The sequence below is a fragment of the Trichoplusia ni genome, chromosome 17 (genome assembly GCF_003590095.1).
Source record: "Trichoplusia ni isolate ovarian cell line Hi5 chromosome 17, tn1, whole genome shotgun sequence".
Classification (NCBI taxonomy): Eukaryota; Metazoa; Arthropoda; class Insecta; order Lepidoptera; family Noctuidae; genus Trichoplusia; species Trichoplusia ni.
This window is the reverse complement of record NC_039494.1, coordinates 4271736-4295806: the sequence shown is the minus strand read 5'-3', so window position 1 is coordinate 4295806 and position 24071 is coordinate 4271736. Positions and strand designations below refer to the sequence as shown.

General features: G+C 33.4%; 1 protein-coding gene across 1 annotated transcript in view; it reads right to left on the bottom strand.

Moving 5' to 3' along the window:
• LOC113502422 (putative uncharacterized protein DDB_G0277255) overlaps positions 1–24071 on the bottom strand; it is a 183257-nt gene that overhangs the window by 82506 nt on the left and 76680 nt on the right. The window contains exon 3 of the mRNA XM_026883987.1: positions 531–726. Within this exon, the coding sequence (XP_026739788.1) occupies positions 531–726 (196 nt within the window). The remainder of the gene's footprint in view (positions 1–530; positions 727–24071) is intronic.

Sequence of the window (24071 nt, the reverse complement as noted above, 5' to 3'; positions counted from 1 at the left end):
ATTTGCTCATGACATCATGCATATATCTAAATGTTCTTAGAAATTATAAATATGACGTATCCTTGAGGTGCTAATATAAACAGGTATTCTATGTGAATAATAATTATATGATTGGCAAGAAGATTGAGAGTCTGATTTTAATTCTTATCGGGCTTTGGCAATTTGTGCCTAGTTGCCCTAGTTTGATTTTCCGAGCACTCCTGGAAAAATGTTATCTCCGTCTTGTTTCTGAAAAATCTTTTTAAATAGGCCCAAGAAATTGTTTAGCAATAAAAGTTGAATAGAATTCTTTGGTTTAACATAGAATTCTTATGTAGTTTGTGGAAGAGTATTAATCACCATCCCTGCCCTTATACCAATTACTATTTTTTTCGACGCAACATGAGTGCTTCTTCCATACCTTTCTATCTGACGTCATCTCACAAGAAACACTCTTTGCAGCCATATCGTCTTACACAAACCATCCACCGTTTCTTGGTCGTCCTCTTCCCCTACATCCATCCACGTCCATATTCTATTTTTACACTTACCCAGTCCACATATCAGGTAAGTGGGCGGTGGCTTCAGCACGGACCGGGCGTATGCTCCGCGCACAGTCTCTAGCGCCCGCGGCGCCCCGGCCACCAGCAGCACGCCGGGGCAGACATACCCCGCGTACCGCAGCTCCGCCGTCGCCGCCGCTAGGGCTCCAGCCCACCAGCATTTCGCGTTCGCTGATAGGAAGCTCTGGAAAAGACAAGAAAATATGTAGATGAATGAGGTAATTCTGATATCAAATCTTGGGGAACGACTTTTAAAGGACCAGTCAAAATTACTCTTTTAGATAAATATTGAGAGCTTAGGTTTAAAAAATAAAAATAAATGAAGTTTTAAAAGAGGTTGCTGTCCAAAATTAAGGTCACCGGATCCTTACAGGCTTTTAACCGAACAACATTCCTGAACACTTAATTTCCTCTTAAAATACGGCGATAAATCATTTATCCATTAATGTTAATTGAAACAAGCCATTCAATTTAACATGTAAATTGTAATTCAATTGCCGAAATTGTGTTTGACAAAATCGACATGATCGGTCCTTTCGTGTGCTCAGACCTCGGGCAACCAAAGTCCTTGACCAGGTTGCTGGCATTTTGGTTGCCCAACATCTGAATCCTGCAGGCCTGCACTACATAGGTTGCTCTTGCGAAATTGTAATGTGGTTGGCTATAGCCGCCCATTAAAGTGTAATGTAGCAAATATTTTTAATGGACGTCTATCTTATATCATGTCTCAAAACAAATCTTCAGACTTGTTTTTGAGAGTCGATTGAATATTTGTTTTGATTGTTACAGGTTGAAGATCAAGGTTGCGGTTATTAAAATAATAATAAGTATTAGGTACATACTGTTAGTGTTAAGGTAACACACGTATTGAATTTAAAACAATACTTATTGTATCAGACCATGTTGGTTACTTGTCTACCATTTTACATAATTATTTATTTGTAACTTGAGTCAAAAAAATAATATAGTTCCAAAATCTCCTAAATATACATTAGGTTTGCCACTTAAAATGACGTTGCGTGAAGATATAATTGTAGTTTAAAAAACGCTTTTCATTTCTCACCCCGTAAAAGTAAAAACGGTTACTCACAAACGTTTGATGGACAGTACCTAATATTAAGTGCCCTAAGGATTGTGTCCGAAGAGAAAACTTGTCTTAAGTATAAAGAGTAAATTGCTAGCTTTAATCATTATATTAAACCTAGTGTTCACCGACGCATTATAACTACAATTACTACGCAATTTGCATGAAGTATTCTTGTTATATTTTCACACTGGGGTAAGGTTAGAAAAAGAAACTTATTGGCTTGACTCGGGTGGGATCTTTGTAGTCGTAAACAGTTATCAGGCGAGCCAATATTTGGTTAGAGTTTGTTGTTTTATAATAGAGCTTAAATTACCGTTATCGAGCTCCCAAACATGCAAAATTTCAGTTCACACGGAATTCAGGAAGCATATGAAACTTTGCCCGTTGCCACTTAGTTTTATAACTTGACACCTAAGCGTTGAAAATAACAAGCTTTTGTCGTGGTTTTGAAACTTAAGTGTTAGTCAACGGTGCTTCTGCGAAATGCTAAGAATATTAAATTCGATGTTCAGAAAACTCAGAATACTCAGAATATGGTTTACTACCTCAACTTGAATCCATAAGTACGTTGGTTCATTCAAAACGATGACGTCTATTCGACGTCGCTAATACAACAAACACACAAAAAGTGGGGTTATTGAAAAGCTATTCTAAAATTAATTCTTAAATTAAGTTTTTTTTTAGTTTTATCATGAATAAAGATAGGACCAGTGTAATAGAAATTGGGAAACCTCAAATTGTTACAACTGTATTTTTTTTTGTAACTAACCAATATGACAAACTAAGCTTCTCAAAATTTCTTTTGACACATCATAACCCAGCTCCAGTCTCCAAAAGCCATGTATCCTAAGCCTAGTATTATGTAGATTACAATTTTCCCGGGTGTGAATTAAATAGGTACCTACTTGTGAAAGTAAAACCGGGGCCCTCGGACACATTATGGTCAAAGTAGGGCCCGATTATATACTTATTATGCTGTCTCATAAAATTTTATCACTTACAAATGAGGATTTATTAAGTTACAATAACTCCCATGTGAGTGAATTATCTTAGATTGTTTAAGCTGCCTTATAATCATTGTTGTAATTGAGAAATAGATTGCTTTGCGCTGCCGGGAAGGGTGTGATAGCTGTGAAACTTACCTACATTAAATACAAAATATTTGAGTGACACGTTCATCTACCGCTGATCTTTCGTATTTCGGATAACATGATACCTTCATATTAATATGGTAATGGAAACTTATGTAAACTGACATAAAATCCTTGTTTTAAGAAAATATAAAACTTCACTATGTTTAACAATGCATAATCTTCTATTATACTCGTAATATAGTGTTAGTATACAGTTATAATACTCTATCATGACCATTTTAAAAACATGCAAATTGTTCGTGAAAACTTGACTTGGGCTTCCTTTTTTATGTAATAAGTTTTTTCTCAGTATTAAATATTTATTACATTATTATTTTTTAGAATAAGAACGAGATTGATTCGTAAGTGATACCTGTCAAATACAACATTTTACACCTGTGTGGCTGACCTTGGGTCAAAAGGCACATCAGAATTATTTTTAAACACAACTTTTTCTTGCGGTTGTAACACTAATCACACTGTTACATGAGCAAATATAATATGTTCATTTAACATCGGTACCAACTTTCTTTCGTATGTGAAAAGATATTTTTTTTAAACTTTAAGGTTTCATGATTATTATTTTTACCCATTTACCCAATCCACGCCGTAAGACCTCCTTACATTTCAATATGGTCTGTTTTTCTCACATTGTATTTTTTTAATAATCTATAAACATACAACAGATTTTGCATAAAGTTTCCATGCTTATCTAATAAGTAACAATGGGAACTGTCTAATTAAGCGTGCAAGTCGGAAGCCCGTCATACTGGTGACTGGACCCAATATTGGTGACGATCATTGGTTACAAATGTTGGACGAGATTGTAGCGAAAGCTCTCGGTAAATTGATATTGCATTCTTGGAAATGCTGTTTTCTGGTGTGAGTTAGGAAAATGATAGTGACTTTCAAGAAGAGCTTTAAATTTCTGTCGTGTATATTCACTTCCATACTGCTGTTTTTTTATACGTAATAATTTTCTCGCAATTTCGGATGAACATTTTGTGGAGAACTACATTATTTTTTTAAAGCATTTTAAAGAGCTTTACTTATATTTATCTTATCTTTACTTATAGTAATCAAAAGAGATTATAAGTGTTTACAAATTATTAAAAACAACGCTTCAATTTCAACATTCTTTCACAAAAAATCTCCTAATCCTGCGCCAAGCCCATCATGTCATGTTATGAGTAACACAAACATTCAGCCAACATTGGCTGTCAGACTATATGTGAGAAAAAGCAAGAAATTGCAATCGCTATCGCATATACATCATCAAGACATTGTGTTACGGTCTGCTAACCATTCCCGTGTGAGGAAACAACCTCGTCATTAAATATTTATGTAGTTTTTGCTAAAATACTACCTGTTATATATGTAATGACAGATGTAAAAAGTTTCTCTTGCAAACAGGAATACAATTTTATTCACCTTTACGATGTTTAAAGAGATTTAAAGTTTCTATTTGATATTTAGACTTTTGCCATTGATTCTTATGTAATGTTGTCCTTCTTTTAACAAAATTATCAGTTTACAGTTTTTTATATATAATATTCCACAGTATTTAGTACATAATTTACTTTAAGAACCTCATTATTTACATCGATTTCCCACTATCTATTTAAATTATTCTTAGATAAAAACGAATTTCGTGTTCATAAAATTGTTTACTAACAAATTCAATTCAAAAAAATCTCTACATGGTTAAAACCATAACAAAATCCAATATTTAAAAACTTAAAAAAACAAACGCTACGGGTTAGTCGAAACTTCTTAATTGGCAAAGGAATTCCCACACGCTGCCACTTCCAAAAATGATTGCTCCACGCGCCACTAAAAAGGAATATCGTGTAGTCTGTGCTATTTTTACTTTTTTAATTGTGGTGCATACCAAAAAGTTTTACAGCTTCTATTAGGATTTATGACAGCGCTTTCTTTTGTCGAATTAAAGGAATGTCTATAACAGGAAACATGGTATTGAAGTGTTTTAGTTTTCCGCATCGTTTGTGTTTATTGATACATTATTTTTAAATATAGATGTTAGTTATTAAAAGCATCTCATCTGTCAGTTAAAAATAAACAAAACATCTTTTCAGATTGTTTTGTTACGACAGTTTATAATCATTCTTTAATAATTAGAATTTATGGAGCTAGGAGTTTCTTCCTTTGAAGATTTGTATTGTCTACTTAAATACACAATAAATGTTGAAAAATTATTATCCGAATTACCGCTAAAACTATTAAAAACACAATCAATCAACCTACACGAAGTTAGTATCATTTCAATACCAGAGCTTATGATCATGAAAGTTCCATAAATTAAACACTATCACAAATCGATTGAATGTTTATATAAATGCGATTTGACGTAATGGCGGCTACCAGGTAATCGCCAAGGAAGTTGTAAAAGTCTTTATAAATCCAATGTGCTATTGAATACGTTATCAACTGACCACATAAGGGTGCGAGATGTAGGAAATAATTAATTATTTCTTCACCTTTGGTCTATTCGGGCTTAATATACAATTTGTGTTATTCATTGGGTATCTTCGATTGCTTTTACGCAACATATTTATTATAGATAATTATATCGTGATTAGTATTTCGTAATTATGAGAGTAAGTGTTCCTTCTGTATTTAAATGAAAAAGCACGTAATATTCAATTTATAATAAATTAGTTTGCCTAGCTCACGACAACCAATAAAACTCGGAACACCAAATAGGTTTAATTTATCTATGATTTACCAAGAAGGTTCATATAATTCAATAAGATGTTACTAACTACCTCTTAATTAAAAATAAAACACAATTGACATCATACTCTCATAGACTCTAATTAAATAATAATGTTTTTACTGCAGAAAACTACTGAGCCAAACTTGATGAAATTTATTGAGACCAAATGACAGCTAATTCACGCCAAGTGAAAAATTAACAAAATCGGTTCACCCAGTCCAAAGTTTTGAGGTAACAAGCATACAAAATACCGACAAATTGAGAACCTCATCCTTTTCGAAGTCGTTTGCATAAATCATTTCAATCTTCATAATAAACATCTATTTTATTCTAGCATAACAGTGCGTGAGAACGTCACAATAAACTAACCGAGCTTCCGACTGAATCAAAAGAAAACCAATAAATTTATTAGCTCAATTGAACTAGATTCAATAAATAAAATACTAAAATCAAACTAGTTAAGTGCGACAGTCAAATGCAGCTCACAATGGCGTCTGATTAAGATTTATGTACAGCCCTATCATGTTACGACAGTGTCCAGTATTAAATTAGCCTGCAAACATGACACAGAGTAATGAATACCCAGAGGTGACGCTTTATACAACTGCATGATTATATTTATGTACCTATGCCACTGATTTTTACTCAATACTCAATTCTAGACATTTATCGCTTCATAATGTTCATTTTAACTGTTGGTAGATTAGACATAGAAACAATTTAGCCCCTGTTGGGCACATCAAATTTTTAGAAGAGCATTTTTTTGGGATTAGAGTATTACGAACTAATACCTTTGTCTAAATCTTTTACTTCACACACTTCTCGTGCAAAAGCTATATGAGAACGATTTTCAAGCGCTTTTATTCTGTTGCAGTAGCTCAAAAAGAAATTCATTTCATATCAGCATTTGATTCGTGAACGCTATCCTACATTTATAATTGTACTAGCTTCTCGCCCGCGGCTTCGCCAGCGTCGAGGTCGGTTATATCGCGTTTCCAAGAAAATTCTTCAAAAGTACGGGATAAAACCTATCCTATGTTCTTTCTCAAGGTTAACTCTATCTCTGTACCAACTTTCATTAAAATCAGTTCAGTGGTTTAGACGTGAAAGCGTAACAGACAGACAGACAGACAGAGTTACTTTCACATTTATAATATTAGTAACGATAGCTTTCCTTAAATGTAGCGCCTCTGTATTTTCATGACTCTGTGACACATGACCCTTTATTGTATGAAATATTGTTTTATTATTAGATCTATGACGCAACTTTATTTGGTTATTGTTAGAGTAACAAGTTAACCTTTATTGAACCCACGGTTAACTATTTAATTACACTAGTATTTGTGTTGGACAGCTGCAAATAATGCTTTGTTGATTATTAATTGTGTCGTAAGTTTTTTTGGCAATTTTTTAGAACGTCTTGTTATGTTTTATTAATAGAAGTATAATACAAAACAAATGCTATAAAAAACAAAAGAATGTTAGAATGATCTGAAAAGTTTTCAATTAAAGTCCGTTTGTAGGTAAATTTAAGTTTGCTTGCTTTGTTTTATATGCTTTTAGTACTGAAGGTAACTAGGATAATTTGGGATTACTGCAGTTTAAACGAGCTTTACTTCATTATTTATTTAGCAAAGTATGGAAATATTTACCCTTTAACGCCGCCAATATCAGAGTGTCACAAACAAATTTCTTACCAGTGTCGTTTATGCTACAAAGGTTTGTACAACAGGTAGGTACAACATTTTGGTAAATAATCAAACCAATAATAACCAAATGATGCCACTAGATCACAATAAACTACTTATAAATATTAGAATGATTTTATTATAACTATATAGATATTATTTTTATTGGTTTCCTCAAAACCATTTACTTTTACGATTAAGTCAACGATGTCAACTATGAAAACTTTCTCAAATAAATCATAGTAAGATATATTATCAAGACTACTTCACTAGGTTATACGTCATAGAAAATGAACGTATCACAATATTATAACAATTTAAACCTTCATAGAAACGCGTAATTGACACTTTTCTGTCCAACATGTATTGTACACTCGACCACATAGCTTCGCTCACAATTAATCACAAAAATCAACCTTAATATCAACAAAGTAAGAGTCATTTTCTTGTCATTGAACATGTGGTGTCGACTGTACACTTTTACTTCAAATTAACACCTTTAAAAGGGTTCGGAAACGTATATCTTTTATCAATGGAGAGAAATCATATAAATCAATGAAATCTTTCAATGTTCTATGAATGAAGGCGAACTGGACAGCGAACTAGTATTATATACAGGCTGTTGTTTTGAGAACCCTTCGAGTTATCGTTTTAGGTGATACTACTACGTCTACTAAGCATTTAAGAGAATGCTTTTGAAAATTCTTAGTCAAATTACAAAACTTTGATAACTCAATCTTTTCAAATTTTATCCAAGATATCTCAAAATATTTCATGCACGAAATAAATCACTTTAAAGGTAATTGTAATTATGAACACCAAAAATAACGCCCTTTTTCTGCTCGCACCAATTACATGATTGACCAAACTTTGAAAGCGCCATAAATTTAAACACTCTGTATAAACTCCAGGGCAATAAGGGCCACATTCTATCGTAGTTCAAAGGAAATATTGTTTTCTCCACTTATATGGTCAGGTCAAGTGGTTCTAGGTACTTGAAAACGATAACTGGGGCCCACAACTATAACTAAAAGTAAAACTGTTTCAATTGTGAGAAAGAGACACCGCTCTACGAAATGTATTGCCGTCTCGCTTCCACAACTATGTAACTTTAAGATGGTAGGCCTCTGGTCTGCATCCGTCAGGTGTTGTGTTCCGGGATCATTTGCTATGGTATGCTTTCTCTGTTTATATGAACCTTCTACCCTAGTAAGGTTTATAACTGATGCTATATTTGTTTGGTCCTATTTGAACTGAGTTAAATATGTGTCACAATGCGAATTGATACTACATGGACCGTATTTATTACATTTGCCATAAATTATGGAAAATTTTGTTTAGTTTTAGTTTTTGAGCTAGTGTGCAAACGGTCAAATTTGGTCAGTAACATAAAAGGTATCTATTTAATCCAATAAGAAAGCATAGATTGATGAAAGCATTTAAGATCTTTAGTATTTCTACGCAGTACAAAAATATTTTGACATATTTAAAATTACTCAAATCCATTTCTTTGTAATGTCATTACACTAGTATCTACTAATTAGCATGATTGTTGCGTCAAAAATGATCAGTCTTTATAGGAGTCTAAACTAGCAAGAGCCTAACCTTCGCTGTCAAACTTATTAAAAAGGTTACAATCAATTTAGCCACAGATTATACAGCCAAAAACTCTGCAGGGGGGATACTGAAACCGGCTGAATGGATGAATACATTGCCGTTGCACGATGTAGTATTTAAAAATAATAAAACATAACACTGTTTTGACATAAACATGAAAACCGTTACTAAGTTAACCTTGAAACTGTTTTGCTATCTACATATAAGTAGGTACAGATGAATATAAATTAGATTTTTTCTTGTTGCAATTTCAATGATCAGCTGTAATTTTCAATACGTGTTAGCAAAGGATTGATGTATTTTTATCACAAGATATAATTTGATACTTAAAACAAGACATACTTACGTTTAATTTTCGGAAAAAAACTACTGAAATTGATTTTATTTGTGTCCAAAAATACTACTACTGTTACATACCAAAGTCAACAAGATTAAAAAACTGATTTAAAAAACAAATAAAGATACAAGTGTCTTTATTATTCTGGTTATGTTATTATTATATTGAGTCATAAGTAGGTATAACATAAACCCAAATACTTACATCGTTAACGAGTATTACATAATTAAAACTCATTTAATGAGTTAAGTGGTTCAAATCACTTCAGGTTGGATATTAAAACTTTTTTTGTGGATAATTAAAAACCATATTTGAAAAAAAAAAACAATAAAGTATAATAAATAAAGAACATAATTATTTGTGGTTCTCAGTTCTCGTAAGGTTACTGGTAAACATAAAAAAGAGAGACAGGCAGGCGAAGCAAAATAATAGGTAACAGTAATAATAATAAGTGATATATATAAAAAAACTTCATCTCTTTAAGTTTTTTGCCTTCTTTTCGTCCTATCCCAGAACTATGGCGTGAGGTAGACATAACCATTAAATGGAAAAAACTTAACCTTGCCTAAAATCTGTATCACATTCTATAGTCGACCATAACATTTAGCACACAAGGTCTAATTTTGTATATTTAATAAATAGTATAAAGTGAAATGCATAATAGCACGTGCTATAAAACAATAAAGCATGTAACATTATCTAAACATCAAAAATTACTACCGGGTCATAGGCCACTAAGACATATTACATATATACTATCTGTGGTCGATCTCAAATCGATATAATAAGATCACATCGAAAGTATCTAAGACAATTTCGAAAGTAATTAGAAAACTCGACCTTATTGCGAAGGAATAGAAGCGACGTGAATGTCAAAGTTTTATTATTGTGTTCAACGTAATTGATACCTTGGTCGCAGGTCAGGGGTCCAATTATGTAAGCAAATTGATTTTATATAGATGGGTACACACAGCTCGTTAGGACAAACAACTTATGAAATATGAGACACTTGTTATTTTGTTACGTATAACAATGTTTTACACTGATTATGATGGATGGATTTTTTATTAGAGGCTTAAAAGTTGGCAACATTCGGATTAGATTGGTAACACAAGGTGTGAAATGTTATGGAATTAGAATTATATAACGATTCCATTTTCAACAGGCAATTGTTTTATTTTGTTTCTGTTGGCCGAAATTGTTAAAAGAATGGTCATTTATTTATCTCAAGTGATTCGACTTCGAGATTGTTTTAAATTATGTGAGTTTTTGAAACAATAATATCAAATTACTGGGCACGTTTCCCGACTTTGGCAGGGATGAAAATGTATTTTTTCAAGCTTTGTATATTATGAATATTTTTCATTTTGTATTGATAGTTTTAAAAATGTTATTATTAAGCCTATTAAAAACATATTTACATTAGATATTACTTATCTATCTATACTTCTATACTAATATATAAAGCTGAAGAGTGTTTGTTTGATTGTTTGTTTGTTTGTTTGACACCCTAATCTCAGGAACTACTGGTTCAAATTGAAAAAAAAAATTTTGTGTTTAATAGACCATTAATCGAGGAAGGTTTTAGGAAATAAAACATCACGCTGCAACTCATAGGAGCGAAGGTACAATGGAAAATATGGCAAAAACGGAGAAAAATATGGCTTTCGTTCAAAAATTCCTAACCCATATCTTCTAACCACGCGGACGAAGTCGCGGGCAACAGCTAATGCAAAATATATGATCATCAAACTTTTGCAAGCTTACCACACGTTTGACCCGTAAGTATAGAAGAATACATTCATACAATCACACACGACTATGAGTGATATCACTGATTGAAAATCATATAAATAACTCTATTTATATATCAATCGTAAGCCCAATAATTGAACTTATTTGACGAATTGCAAAACACGACAGTTTAATATGATTGGTTCTTATTTGAAACTGTGTGACCTGTATTTTTTACACGTAGAAACAAATGACTAGCGCTGTATAATATATTGTATTTATATTAACGAGATAACAAATGTATGACCCAGAGTTATGTAAGGAATATAATTTATTGTACAGATAATAAATCGCTATTGTGTCATTTTCAATTACAATTAAAAATTGTTGTTGCAATCTGTGATATTAGGGTAATGTTTCATAATGGTTAAAGCCTAGTTTTTACTTTTTAGTTATTTCACGTTTGGTTTTCGAGTTTTAAAAACCTCTCCTTCAGTTTTATAAAATATATTTTATAAAATGGAGAAAAAACTTTGCCGTTGCATGCAGTGGGAGGATAAGATCTCAATAAGTATATGGTAACTATATTTCATAGTTGACAGACGTCTTACTCATCAAAATAACGTTATTATAAATATGGGGCTAGCTGCATGCTCACTACACAATCCTTTAAATGGGAAGAGGCATTAGCCAGCAGTAGAATTATTACAAGCTGTTATAATAACCGTCAGCCAAATCTCTTCTTCAAACTAACCAAGAAAAAAAAACAAAAACCAATTGCTTACCTCACTCCTACAATATATTTTCGATCGGCACAAATTGTTCACATGCACACTATCTCGATCTAACGACAAAACAATTGGGCCACTCAACTCTTGCGCGTCTTCAATAAACTTAATTCGCAGAAGTGGGACATCGGACGGAACATAATACCTTGTTACTGGTACCGACGTCTTTTGTGTCAAATGTTTTATGTAACAGAAGTTTCGTCCGAGGAAGGGAAATTATCTCACAGTTGCTAGAGGCCTTTGTCAATAAGACAACAGAAAAATGATATTTTTTAAACTTTATTGCGTGGAATATATTTTGCGCTAGGTAACACTTAAGTTTTAAGTTGTCCTTTTTACGTCAAAACAGTTCATCAGAAATAAAATTATTTCTGATGAACTGTTTTGGTGTTCGATAATATGTTGCATTCAAATGGGCTGTGTAGGTCTGGCAGGCAGATGTGAAATAAAGTATTTAGTTGAAATAGGGAAGATTTGAATTCGACTAAAGTAAAGCTTGGGGAAATACATCCTTGGAAAAAGCCAAATAAAGCTAAACATAAATGGACCTGTAAAAATATGGCGGATATGAACGCATTTGCAGTGAGGTTACATGTTTTGTTTTATTATACACATATACTCGAAATTACCAACAGAATTCAGACCACTTCCATTAATATAAATGGGAATTTAATACCGTCCTGTGTCGTGGGTGCGGAATGCATATTCACAATTGCCTAGACCCAGTATCTACAGATCACAAGTGTGTCATCATAAATGACTCTTTAAATGCAAAATACAAAAATCGAATCCAAGCTTCCAAAGTTTACCACTTGGCAACAAAACAATCGTCGAAAACTACCATCGTAAATTGTCATCTCACGTCACATCATCAGACCTTTCAATTGTTTCGCCAATTTCAGTCAACTGGTCCCAATAACTGGCAGCATCCAAAATTCCTCACAAATTGATGAGTACATGTAAACAGCATCGATACTCGATAGTTCTGCCAATAAATCCTGCAATTCAGAGCCAGTATCGGTGGGTGAAAAGGCAATTGGTCCGTCTATTGCCGATAAATTACTACGGGAAATAGAAGTCTGCCTTTACGAGTTTGGCAATTGGCGTAATCTTGTGTAAAAATACGGCTGTTTGCAGCATAGTTGCTGCTTCAAATGGCTAGCAAACTATAATAGACGGTGTTGGGAAGGATTTGAATGGGTTTTATACCTACCAACTACATCAGGTCAGACAGTATTCTTCAATCAATTTGGATAGTAAGCAAATTTTACGCACATTTTTTGTCCAGCCACATCAACTATTTCTCAAAAACAACCAATTTGAAATGCGGAGCATGCGTTAATCCAGAAATAGATGGGCCGCATAAAATTACAATAAATAATAGAAAAAAATCGAAGATATCTGATAAAACTCAAACAAAACACCGTCTAGTTCCATAGTAGCGAGTTCCAATCGTTCGGACTGGCCACCGATTGCTGTGATAACGTGTTATTGGTGCACAACCGTTCAATTTCGCCTCGATCGCGAATTGTTGGCATTATTCGGAACTAGATCATTGCTAGGTTTGGTTGTGTTTACTGCTATGGCGTATGGCATTTGAGTGGTCTACTTGTTTATTGGTCACTTCTATTCCTATGACAATTATGACGGCCTGATCCTGGGCACATTATGACAACTTTGTTATAATCATTGATATTGTTCTTATCGAGCCGGATAAATTGTATATTGAGCAATTCAACGTTTTTCGAGTTTAGTTTGAGTCTGGCGTATTAACTATTTATTATATTGCAATGTACAACACTATGTGGTCATAATTAATAATTGATTCCTTTTTTGTTTGCACTTAACTCAAAACCGTACTAACTCAACATATTCCTTAACTTGGTTTGTAGTTTTTATTATTTATAATGTATTGAATGTATTCAGCTTCCATTTTGTTGAAAGTTTCATATGCAAAAGCCATGTTTGCAAACTAAAACAGTATCTATTTCTTTTCAAAACAGCGAAGGGCTTCGCAAACCACTTTAGTTTAGAATCGCTTAGTGAAGTCAATTTGTACTTTTATATTTATTTTGGTGGTTTCAGACGTCGGCGTCGTTTAGTTTAATGTCTAAGTATATTGCTTTAGGTCTAGATAAAGGTGCATTTATGTCTAGTCTACCGTTTAACGGTGTTACTTGTGTGGTTTATTAAGCTGAGTAAAGACAGGTGAACGCTTTTAGCGATCTGATGAATGAGTCTGGAGGGGTTTGCTTTATTCCTTTGTGTTGGAAGAATCTGAAGTTGTATTTTTGTTGTTATAAAGCTATTGTTCGTAAGATATGTAGTCTAGATTGAGTCAAAAGATGTATGTTTCAGTGTTATTATGAAAGTGTTCGTATGTTATATGAATGTACATTTTATACAAATTAAAACGGAGATTGAATTAAAACTGAACGAAATGCTCAACAATAAGTTGGGCTAAATTATAACATTGATTCTTAAGACATACGAATGGCATCCAAAGATATTGCAAATTTCGAAAAAGTTTTAATTTTATTAAGTAAGGTTTATTCACATCTTGATTATTTTCTTCTTCATCAAGTCTCTGCAAATGCTAAAGGTTAGCTTCCAGTTTGTATCTTATTTATACTTATACGTATTGTATCGAAGTGAACCAATCTGGCGACGGTATTGATTGAGCCGCCTAATAACATAAGTCAGAGCTGTCTACGGGACCATCTAATGTTATTACCGTACCCTACTCACTGAGACATATCGTCTAAAGGAATTGAATGGATAATCCTCACTTGACAGTCGAGTTAAGATTTTCCGTTCTGTGCTGCAACTTTTGATAACTTTACACAGGTTTAGTAAGGATTTTTTTTAAGGAATGTTACTAAAAGGAAATGCTTGACTTGGTATAAATATATAGTCGTTCTATTTTTTTACTGGTTCCGCTTATAGTGTTGCAAAAATCCCTCTTCGTTAAAACAGGCTTCAGTCTAGAGGCAATTAATAAAATAAAAATACACATAATACTTTAAATTAAATCCTCCCAAACGTCAACACTAAAATAAATTTAGAAATTCAGACTGACCTCACTAATAATTCACAAACAATAAAAGCTTTTGAAACCCTGATTTAAAATAAACGCCTCATCAAATATTTCCAACGTCACCTCTCGAGGCAACGACCAGGTATATAGACCTCCCACCCCTCCCTCGCTCCGATATCAAACGGACTTAACAAGAGACATTCAATAAACGAAGGGAGGTCAGACAATTCTGGGCATGACAATTAGGGTTGCACCCTATCTGTCAAAGACAGAAGTTCTAAGTGACTAATATACGGGACCCTCGGTTTTCTCGGGTTTTTGTCTATCGTATAGGTAATGCTTGAGATTGGTATTGATTGGAAGGCTCATGTGGAAAGTAACAATGATTGTGAATGGTCTTTATCTGCTATTAGACATACTTTGGCCGGCTTTACGGATTATTTTTGGTGAAAGGGAAATTTTGGGGGCATTTTACCCCTTTTTATCCTTCAATATGGCAAACGGTGACACTGTATGGCAGAATGAAAAGAAAGAGTTACATGTATATCAGTTCATTATGACCCTTTTGTACGAAGGATGGGGCACAGCGAAATGTTTTAATACAAAGAGGAAGTTTTACATGTGAGCACTGGAAAAAAACCATTCCAGTTCCTTTTTTTTCTTTTTTAGTTGTTGTGTGATAACATTTAGCTTGATCTATCTGATGACTAACACCTAGTTATATCCGAACCAATACCACTGGTTGCAACTTAACACAGTTTCAACCCCGCATAGGATATGCATTTAGTGTGAATCACGAAAGCTTACCATGAGTCTAGGTATCTTGTGCGTAAGACGCGTATGTTTGTGAAAACTCCCATGAAACAAGGATTGGTTTCATTAATGCCGGAGTCGTTTTAAATGGTTACTCGCAAAACAAAATGTCTTAATATTCGAATTAATATAATTGCAATTATGTTTTGTTATATAACAACGTGTAATGTTGCTGGCAGGTGGGTAATACATCACAGTCAGACTTATTACTAGTTATGAAGTAGCCATACAAAAACTTTTGACACTCGACCCGACGTACACTACCTTTCAAAATAAGTGCGCAGCTTAATAATTAATTTTGCGCCACATTTTTCACACCTAATAAAACTGTTTAAATGAAAATAGTTCTTATTGCCTATGGGATAGAGTGCATGTTTGTAGTAATTGTAGTGGGAATAGTCAATTTAATTTGGTAACAATAACTCGAGTTCAACCTGTCGGCAGCTGTCATCTAAAGATGTGAGGGTCTTGTCAGAACAAGTTGAGAGATGTCAGAAGCGACGGCTTTTAGGGGATTGATTATTTTGCTTTCCTACAGTTATAATCGGAAGTTAAATTACCCGTTCTAAAAATATCTATTACACTCCAAGCCCGTTAAGTAAGCTACAAACTACTTTGTGAACATTAAAAAAAAAGTGTGCATTAGTGCATTATTACCTAATATTTTTAGATTGATTACGATTCTAAAAAGTACCGATTGGTAAAGCTAGATCATCTTGCCAAATCAACTTAGCACAAGTTCGATCATTATATTGTCTTAAGTTAGATCCCCGCATTGGGCAAGCATTTCTGTGATCCACAAATGTTCGTTATAAGTCTGGGTGCCTTGTGCATGTGCCATGGATGTTAGTTAAACCCCGGAACACAAGGAATAAGTGCGCAACAACAAATCATATAAAACATTCCCTATGGACACAACATAACCGCAAATAAACCTTATTTATAAGTCAATACATTATTTTTCTTCACCTATTAAGGTTTTAGTTAGTATTTCAATAGTAGTCAGGCATAAATACATACATGTTTAGTTAATTAAAACAAGTATTCTGTTCAGTTCATACTTATGTAGGTAAATGGAATGTCCAATAACGGTAGAGCAACAATCACTTGCATACCGATTGAAGTCAACAACTTACAAGGTAAATAGGAAGCAGAGTAAAAGACAATAATAAGGAATTCTTTTTGAAACCTTATTTGTAAGTAAAGAAAGTATACAAATGTACTCATAACAGCGTTATTACAACGACACTGTAATAAATTGTTCGAAAAATTTATGCAACGACCTTTGCTGAAATTTAGTAAAATAGAGGTATACAAAACTGACTATCAAGTTCAAAAAAATATTCCTTCCGCAGAAAATTTATATCTGCTGATCGAAAAATCTCTGAGAGGGACATTTGGTTTTTGAAAATTTACTGTTGCTTTCTTCTAGTATGTTAAATTTCAATGCGAAGATTGAAAATTCTTCAGTTCAATATTTCTATTTTAAAAAATAATATAAATTAAGATATCTCATTCTTCACTAGTTTTAATAGCAAGTTCCAAATATTCTAATCTTTAATAATTCAAACAATATGACCTTATTGGTACACTTTTATTGCACACAAGTGTACAAGATTAAGTACAATGTCACCTAGCCAGGACTGAACGTAATGTTATGCTAAATACATGCCGCGATATGGGACTTAAATTTAGTTCCGATAAAGTGTGCTGGGCAACGCAATGCGGTATGCATTTGTTGGAAACTAGTATTTTGATATTATGAAACAAAAGAGTTCTGTTTTATTTATTTGTTTAATCTTCTATACAGGGTAAATTATTGCCTTAGTGAGAACGATTAATTCAAATGTTAGAATGATCCTTAGCTTAAGAGAAATCCTTTAATTTTAGGAACTCAATAACTGTTTTTGAGTTTCCGTACTGAGTTTAGTTTCCAAAGGGTGGAAATGTAAAACTTATACTAAACCCCTAAATCTGTACGTCTGTTTGTCACCAGGTTGTTCCTCAACTGTGACTGTCAACTATGGCATTTAGAAAACTACATTTTCGCAGAATGGGTATTATTGGTGCTGCTAATTATAAACTATAAATAAACAAAGTTAAGTTTAAGCAACACTTTAATGGAAACAGTTATGGTGATGGGTCGAAAATTGTATCTCTTTCTTTCATTTGTTCAGTGTCGCGACCCCACCAGCACTTGTCCATTTCTTCTAACTTCTTTTGCAAGTGGCATTATTAAAATTGCATCGTTGTTTAATAAACAATAACGTAACAACAACAATACAAAATCTAAGAAGAATGATTAATGTAATTTATGTGAACATTATCAATCATAATTAATTGGCTATTGGTGAAAAGATAATTATACTAAAGAAGGCTGTCTCAAAAGAAGTTAATAATTAAAAGAATTTTATAATAATCCGTCATCACTAGGTTTATTATAATCACTGAATATTGGATGACGTTACATAAAGAGATGGCACACTATGTGTGAGTGTCAAAATGTTATTATTCAAATAACGTAAATGTGGAATGGATGCAACTGAAAAAGTACATAAATATACATAAACAGTGGTTAAATATTAAACCTCTACTATCTACTACTTCCTCAGCATTAAGTGTGAGATGTCTATAAAAACCCTGAAAATCCCGGCCGTAGGGTAATTAATATGTTAAAGGGAATCTTCCTACCAGGCATTTAAAACTAATTCTCTTCCCAATATTCGGACGGGTCGGTCTCACAACTATTTTTACTAAGACAACGTCAAGACGTGCGACTAATCGCAACTGCGGTTATACGCAAGTACGATAATGCCTAACAAACGGGAAAGCTAAGAAGGAAGCCCTTGTGATAGAGACGTGATCCGTGCCCGCTTGTGGTTGTTATCGAGGCCAGATGTAGAGGGTATAAGGAAAGTGGATGCGGTAACAAATGTGATAGGTATTGATTACTAGTATCAGTTACACATGTGATTTGATTGTGTTAATATAGCACAATTGTATGACTGGGTCTTTTTTTATACAACCTAAGTGCTAAAGTCGGCTCCCGGCTTAAAACCCTGCTTTCCGAATCCTTATCATCTTAATTCTAAGGTGTCAGTCGTCACTCAAACCTTGAACTGCACAATTAAAATTACATAAATAAAACCAAATTATAAATATACAAATATACATACTTATTACACACAAACCAGAGATATAAAAATATCTATGCAGAATAGCGCATCCATATCTTCTACGATCGGTAACCGTACGCGGTATAATAATAAACCAGTACAGGCTACAGACTACTGTATAGTTCGACAGAATGTCTTGTTTATTGATAAAGCAAAGCTTCCCGAAGCACATTATGTAAGTAATGTCCATTTTATATTAAATTTAAAAACTTAAAGTTATAAATTAAATGACAATTGCAACAAACCTTAGCGTGGAGTTCGAGTATAATAAAAGCACTCTGACTTACTTTAGTTCTTAGTTTTTAAGCTGATTAGAGTGCAATAAGATACGTTTACCGCATTAGGATATTTTCTCACTCATTTATAATAATAATAATACACGTAACTGATAAAAATACGTATCAAATTTCGTTAATATCTACCGCGATGTCAAAATACCTATAGTCAAATTATTGACAGCTAAATGCGTATACATATTTGTCTTTTGTCGTACCTACACTAGCTATGCTAAGGGAAAAATTGTACCAAGTTATTGCCATTAAACGAATGTACGTCAATAAATTAAAACGTTGGCAAACAAGTGGTCTCATAATAATAAAATAAAATGAAAATATAATTGCTTTATACCACCATTCTCAAGAAAAGATGCGGTTTCTTTGTGTACAAACGTGATTTACATCAAAAAGCGGCCAAATAAGAGGGCAATAACATTTTAAAAGCTCAAGCGAACAACTTTACTGCTTCTGAAAATGTTTAGTTAGGGTTGCGACTGGACACAAGCTGAAGCGGGGGAGGTAGCGGAAAATATAAGTGCGTTTTTATAGATGCCTAGAATTTGCCGTCATTGACGAAGAATTATATACAAATAATCATGAGAAATAGTGTAATACATGTAATTTATGCTATATAGCGGTCAAAAATTTATCGTAAAGCAAAATCTATTGAATATTCAATAAATATTACTACACAAAAAGCGATATCCTATAAAATATCAAATTAAACATTTAATAAGATACTTTCGTTAAGATGATCTCTGGCATTTGTTTGTTTCAAAATATGGTGTACTTTATGAAATAATAGTGTTATTTTATAAAGCCGCAACCTTACACTTAACAATCGGACAGTTTTCTCGAAAGGCGGTAGTTGGCAGCGTTTCAATCGCATTTTTGTGAACAAGAGAGAAATGGCAATGTTTACAGCCAGTGACAATACAAGAAAAATAGCTTCTTTGAGATGGGAAACTGTGACTTGACTTTGTTGGACTGTTTATTTTTAATTGTTTGGAACTTTCTGTTAATGCTGAAGGTTCTGGCTATTGTTGAAGATTAGAGTTTTCGAAGGAAGTTTCTTATGAAACATATATTTCTAATATTTCTATTTTTCCAGCATTATAGCGCACTAAAGGACAAGAGAATTTCATCTGAAATATTTTTTTTAGAATTATAGCTCGCTGAAGGACCCTCCATAAAATAAATTGATTGAATAACACAAGTATTAAAGCATTTACCCAAAAAAATGGTCAACAAAATACTGTATAATATTTTCAGTCAACTGATCTTAACAAATGGGTATAAATCGAGTTATTTTCTCTCGTTTTCCAAAAGAATAAGTTTCAATGCTTCCATAAATTTGCTTGTACCGGTCTGTAGACGGCGGTCGTACGGTAACGAAGCAGGACCCCCTATTCACTCGAGAGCAATTATTATAAAATTTGACAAGTCAGCCGGTATTATGCGTTTAAGGGGAACTAAAGGGTCTTCAGATTTTTAGCTGGCGAAAGTAATAAGCTTTTCAAAAACTGACAATTGTTCACTAGAAAGAAAAAACTTCGGATCTCATTTTTAGATCTCTTAACTCAATAAAGGTTCTTACGATTTTTCTCCCATAGATCACTTTTCGCTCGTTCTTAAGGTAGAATCTTATTCTACCTTAAGAACGAGCGAAAAGTGGGTCACAGCGACATTTGACCCACATTAAAAAGTCCGTATTCAAAAAGAGTTTCTATGTGAAATTTCTACAAAAACCCAGTATTAAAATTTAAAATAGTTTGTAAAACAAATCACGGAAGTCGGAGGAACTCGGGGAAAGCGGTGTATACTCAACTATCGTAATTTATAGCATGCAAGACGCAAGCAAAACAGGTACGTACTGGCGAGTACACTCTGTTACTATGTTTACTTTCTTAGGCTTTTGTCGATACGTGTTCTTATTTTAGTGTCGAACAAACGTATTCGCATTAACAAAGAGTTCTAAATTATCTACCAAATACTTAAATGTCTTATAATATTTCTAGTTACCAGCCAGCTACTGTTTTTTTATACTATTCGTTAATACAATTAAAAAACCCATATTAGTTTGCAGTTAGAAAACGTAATTTCCCCTAAATCCAAAAAAAAGTTACGATTAAACTTTTATAAATAACCTAGTTTTTATGAAAACAAAACCACATCTCATAAACTAAAAAAAACACAGCTTTTGCACTTTGAAAACTCCCAGTTATCCCACTAGACGTCGCTCCTCGCCTGCAACTCACGCCGTACAACAAAGCGCGTTAATTTGACGGCTCTTGAGCGACGACGTTAATTACTTAACGCGGGGATGTCGCTCACTCGCGCAGTTTGTCACGAGACTCACGATGCGCTCCAGTTTGGCGGGATTGCGGCCGTAAACTATTTATCAATCCGGCTCCAATGGAAAAAGATACCAGGATGGGGCAATCAATTTAGTACGGTATTAATGGATTTTTTTAAGTTCTGACAATTCTATCTCCAAGTTTGTTTAATGATGCATATTTTTTTTTTGCGAAACTATTAAAATATATGACACCTATAATAGAACCTATTTAAGTGGATTTAAAGCGACATTTCCATATTGACGTGTTGAAAAGTTTGTTTTCTAACTGGCTTAAGAAAGGAGAAAAGACTTATAATTTTTTCTAGTTGGTTTTTACTCGATTTATTTATACAGCCTTATACAAAATAAGCGTTTCTATTAATTCCTTGATTCTTTGAATATCTTCTGCCGTTCTTCAAAAACAACTGACGAGAACACCAGCAGCTATTTCCAACAATAACGAAGAAATTACATAACATGAATTTAACCAAACAAACATTAAAAAAAACTGTTACTTTCTTAGTAAGTAATTTGTAAAAATTCTCTTATTGTTGCGTGTGTTACATTATTATTACGGTAACGCCCGGGGCATATAGTAAAGGTTAATGACGAAAGTTCCGTTTCTGGTGAGGATTAGATTACGAGTATTTAATAGTTCCGGGGATTCTCGGACCTCGGATGATGGATTGTCGAAGATTTGCATGCAGACAGTTTACAGCATTTAGTTCGTTAATGGTGTTATACCATTAAGAGGTGAATTATGCGCTATTGCCTGAGGATGTGCTCTTGACATGATGTCGTGGATCCGTTTTGGTTTTGCGCGGAAGTTATTTTTATGTTACATTCTAAAAACAAATCTGGACGAGATATTTTTAGTCCATGTTATAAAGTATGAAATATAATCAAACAAAAAACGAACGCATTGTTAAAAAAATAACATAGAAGATCTTTTATATTGAGCCGTTTAAGTATGACATTATTAAACCAATTTAAGACAACACCAAAATGAAACATTACAACACATTACATACCAAAACAACGTAAGTATAAATATCTCATTTATAAATATGAAACTGAATGAAGGTATGAGACTATGTAATGAAGGCAATATATTGCAACCCGTGTGGGCTACTAGACAGGCAGAGTCCTACCAGAACACCCTTAAGCAAGACAATTACGATTGTGGGAGCGGGACAGCGCACTACATGTTATAGAGCGGCCTCTCGCTTCTACATCAGCGATAGTTATATTTCATGAAGAGGTCTAAGGTCCGCCAGACTATAGCAAAGTAAAATGCAATTACAAAAAACTTAAATTTTGAAATGAAAGCCATAAATACTAGTCTTGGTTGTTTGGTAATTTTCGCCTTACAAGAACTGTATTTATGTATATTAATAAAGTCTAACTTAGCTAAAATTGGAAAATAGCTCCTTTCAGAAAAAAAATATTCTTTATGAATCTCCATTAGCAATCGCAGTGATTTAGCTACCGAAAGCTCTTGGCCCATGAGCCGTGAGCAGTCAATAGTAGGCTCTAACCCTAAGTAAATAGCGCAGGCGATTGATGAACAGGTGTAATTAATTAAATTTATTTTTTAAATCTTATACCAAATATTAATAAAATAAACCGTCTACACTGAAACAATTTCTTATATCACTTTTCTTTTTTTGAGAACAACAAAAAGTCTTCACATTTTTAATTTCCTTCAGCACAATAACTTACCATTACCAAGTGACTAGTGACATGAAAATTGTACCTGTTCTCGACTACAATCTTAATTACAGCCTAAACTATCTAACACCATCGTCCCTATAACTTACAGGTAGCGCTTTCTACTTGTCTATGTCTAGTACATTGACATCTGCTTAAAAGATAACAACTTTAATCACAACTTATAATAATAACTGTCGATTTATGTTCTCTAGATTAATAGGTATTACTCAGTTTTAGCCGACTTTAAAAAAGGAGGTATTAAGTTTAAGGTTTTTCCATTGAGGTTTCAGCGGGACTGTTGAGGAGTAGTTTACAAAAGAGCTGAAGAAAGAGGTACAAAAATCGTAAACTATAATCTATACTTTATACTTACTAATATATAAAGCTGAAGAGTTTTTTTGTTTGTTTGAACGCGCTAATCTCAGAAACTACGGGTTCAAATTGAAAAATTCTTTTTGTGTTCAATAGACCATTCATCGAGGAAGGTTTTAGGCTATATAACATCACGCTGCAACAAATAGGAGCGAAGATACAATGGAAAATGTGGCAAAAACGGGGGAAAATGTTCATCTTCGAGGGCTTCCGTTCAAAATATCCTAACATATATCTTCTACACGCGGACGAAGTCTGGTGAATGAGGTTTATACCACACGTCAAAGAAAGTAATACAATACGTTTAGTTTTCATGCTTTTGGTCTTCCAATCATTACGCGGACATTCGATTTGACAACAAATTAATTCAGCCTTTTAAATCAAGCGTTAATGCAACGACACTAATATAACTACGTACAAGACCTAGAAAATAATGAACAACAGCTGCATAAATTATAGTCTATTAATAGAGTTAATTTACTCCACACCTTATAAGCTCACAAGCCTATCTATATTAAATTGTGAGATCTCCCTTAATTATACACTGGGGTTGGTTAAAGTGTTTTATAAACATGTAATTTTATGGCGTGGACTTGAGTATCGCGTGTCTTTTGACGGCGACTTGTTACTGGTTACTTATCCACCATCTTACAATTTACATTCGTACATTTTAACTAACTTAGT